Source organism: Monomorium pharaonis, chromosome 3 (assembly GCF_013373865.1).
Source record: "Monomorium pharaonis isolate MP-MQ-018 chromosome 3, ASM1337386v2, whole genome shotgun sequence".
Taxonomy (NCBI): Eukaryota; Metazoa; Arthropoda; class Insecta; order Hymenoptera; family Formicidae; genus Monomorium; species Monomorium pharaonis.
In genome coordinates this window covers 16,147,741-16,150,082 of record NC_050469.1, presented here as the reverse complement: position 1 = coordinate 16,150,082, position 2,342 = coordinate 16,147,741, and the positions used below count along the sequence as shown (strand labels likewise).

At 32.1% G+C, this 2,342-nt stretch overlaps 1 protein-coding gene across 1 annotated transcript; it reads right to left on the bottom strand.

Annotated features, from left to right (window-relative positions):
• Positions 1–820: 820 nt before the first annotated feature.
• On the bottom strand, positions 821–2,030 carry LOC105837491 (26S proteasome non-ATPase regulatory subunit 8). The gene is made up of 3 exons (XM_012682328.3): positions 1,899–2,030; positions 1,646–1,718; positions 821–1,555 (listed from the first exon to the last, which is right to left on the bottom strand). Exons 1-3 carry the CDS (start codon positions 2,004–2,006, stop codon positions 936–938), a joined length of 801 nt encoding a protein of 266 aa, XP_012537782.1. The 5' UTR covers positions 2,007–2,030; the 3' UTR covers positions 821–935.
• Positions 2,031–2,342: the final 312 nt, after the last annotated feature.

The following is a 2,342-nucleotide window of genomic DNA, read 5'->3' as shown; positions in this document are numbered from 1 at the left end:
TATGAGAATTCTTATCTAATTATTTTTGAAAAAATCGGAAAATTTTTTTTAATTTCTCAGAAATTTTCATATATACAGAGATTGAAATAATCTGAAAATTCTCATTCGATCATTTCTTAAAAAATCTAAAAAAATTCTTAGTATTATTCAAAAATTTTTTTCCACAGAATACTGCAATATTTTGAAAATTCTCATTCAATAATTTCTGAAAAAATTTGAACAATTTTTAATATTTTTTTAGAATTTTTCAAAATTTTTCATAATTTTTCAGAAATATGAAAGATGAAAAATTCTGAAAAAATTTCTAAAAAAATATGAGAAATTTTTCCACCAGGGACGTGTTCCAAAACTCTTTGAAAAAAAATTTATTTAAAAAAGCTATATAGTTTGTTACGGATTTTATAAGCTTTTTAGCTTTTGTCCATGTAGTAGTATGTATGTACATATATGTACATACATACTGTTGACAAGTATACTTGTCAACAGTCAACAGCATGTCATTGTCAGCAATGATCATGTGATCGAGTCGGTTTGCGAGCATTCCCCGAATATATTGATTGACAAATATATTTTAATCTTGTAATAATTTATAACGATATAGAAACTTGCTTTGGAAAAATTTTTTCACATATGACTACTAAATACTTGTAACACAATCTAACCTAACCTAACCTAACCTATGATAATCTTTCCTACCAGTATAGTAAAAAAAACTCCAGTCCAAAACCAAAAACACATACTATGCAAGAAGAAAAAGCATACAAATAATGGCGATAAGTTTGAAAAAGTTATTGTTAAAATATACGATTAAATACATATGTGTATATGTATAAAATTTTATTATATATTGTACAGAATCATCTGTGTTTATTTAGCCAAGTAAGATACACATGTAAGAAAAAGTTGCATAAATAAAGTAATAAATTTGATGAAAGTTAGACAATCATTTCGAGCTCTCGGGCATAGTCTATCGCAAGTGTTGCCAATTCAGAACTTGGGATAGGTTCCTCGGATTTTTTCTCACTAGTCATAGTAAAATAGAAATAACCATCCTTTGAGAGATTCCAGTTCTTCTTGGTGGCAAAGACCTTTATGTCTTTCTCCGTGCTTAAATTAAGCATTCTTGCAGCATCTTGAATGGAAATCTTGTCATATGCACTTTCCATGCATGCAGCGATCTCATCACGAACAGTGTTTAATAAAATGTCTATGAAGAAATTGTAGGATGCAGCAGGCACATTACCTTTGGCCAAGAAAATCTTATTGTACGAGCCCTCCATCAAATACTGCTCCAAACTCAAGGGATGCCTTATATAAACATTTGACTGTATCTGATCAGATGGCAAGAGTTCTAATTCCGTGTGAAATTCAGCAACTCGATTTTGCGATAGCAGAAACAAGAGATTGAGACCGAGAAGTTGATATTTGTAAGCAGACTCTATTAAGCCGGATTTATAATCAAAATAATAACACTTTAGTTGCGCCATGTATCTCTCGAAGGAAGGTATATCCTCGCTAGCGATGCTCCATTGTGCTCCAATTTCTAATATGTCTCCTGCGATTCAAACCAAAGACAATTTTCATTATAACCATGACAATATTATTCACTTACAATTAGAGAATTAAAAATTAGCACGATACGTACTCGCAATTAATAGTTCATTTTGACTGGCCGTATTACTTGACGTCGGGAGGAACACAAGGTGAGTGAGACCGATCTGCACACAATAATTATATTTATATTTTTAGTCGTATAATGAGACTACGATTTAAAAACAAAGCCGATGACAAATGATGACAATCCATTTAGACAATCTATAAAGGAACTACGGGGTTATATCTTTTATATTGAAATAATTATTTCTAGCTGAATTTCACGAATAAAACAAATTGGAGACCTTTAATTGGTTGAGCAATTCACCACATTTTTTCAAATTACATGGTGTTCTTGTCCATTCGCGTTTTAAATTCTGATAGAGAGCAACAACATCTTCAAGGGCTGCCATTTTTAATCGTTCACCATGAAATAATGTTATCTCAAATCCGCGATTTGATGTATATTGGGTGCGTTCGAAAATAGCTTTAACTGGTGTTGGGGAAAAAAAGGTTAAGTTGGTAGTATTGAGAATTTCCAACGCTGCGTTCGTTGGTTACACGACATTTTCCAACCTCTGTGAAGTTAGCCAGCCAACTTCAGCTTTAACAATTTTCACCAATTGGTATCGTTTGGTGGTCGTTTGGTGGTGTTTGGTGGTCCAGTCCCATCGTTTGGTGGTTAGCCGTTCTCTTGTAATATCAAAAATAAAATTCGGGTGTGAAGTTAGCCCGACATTATTTATTTT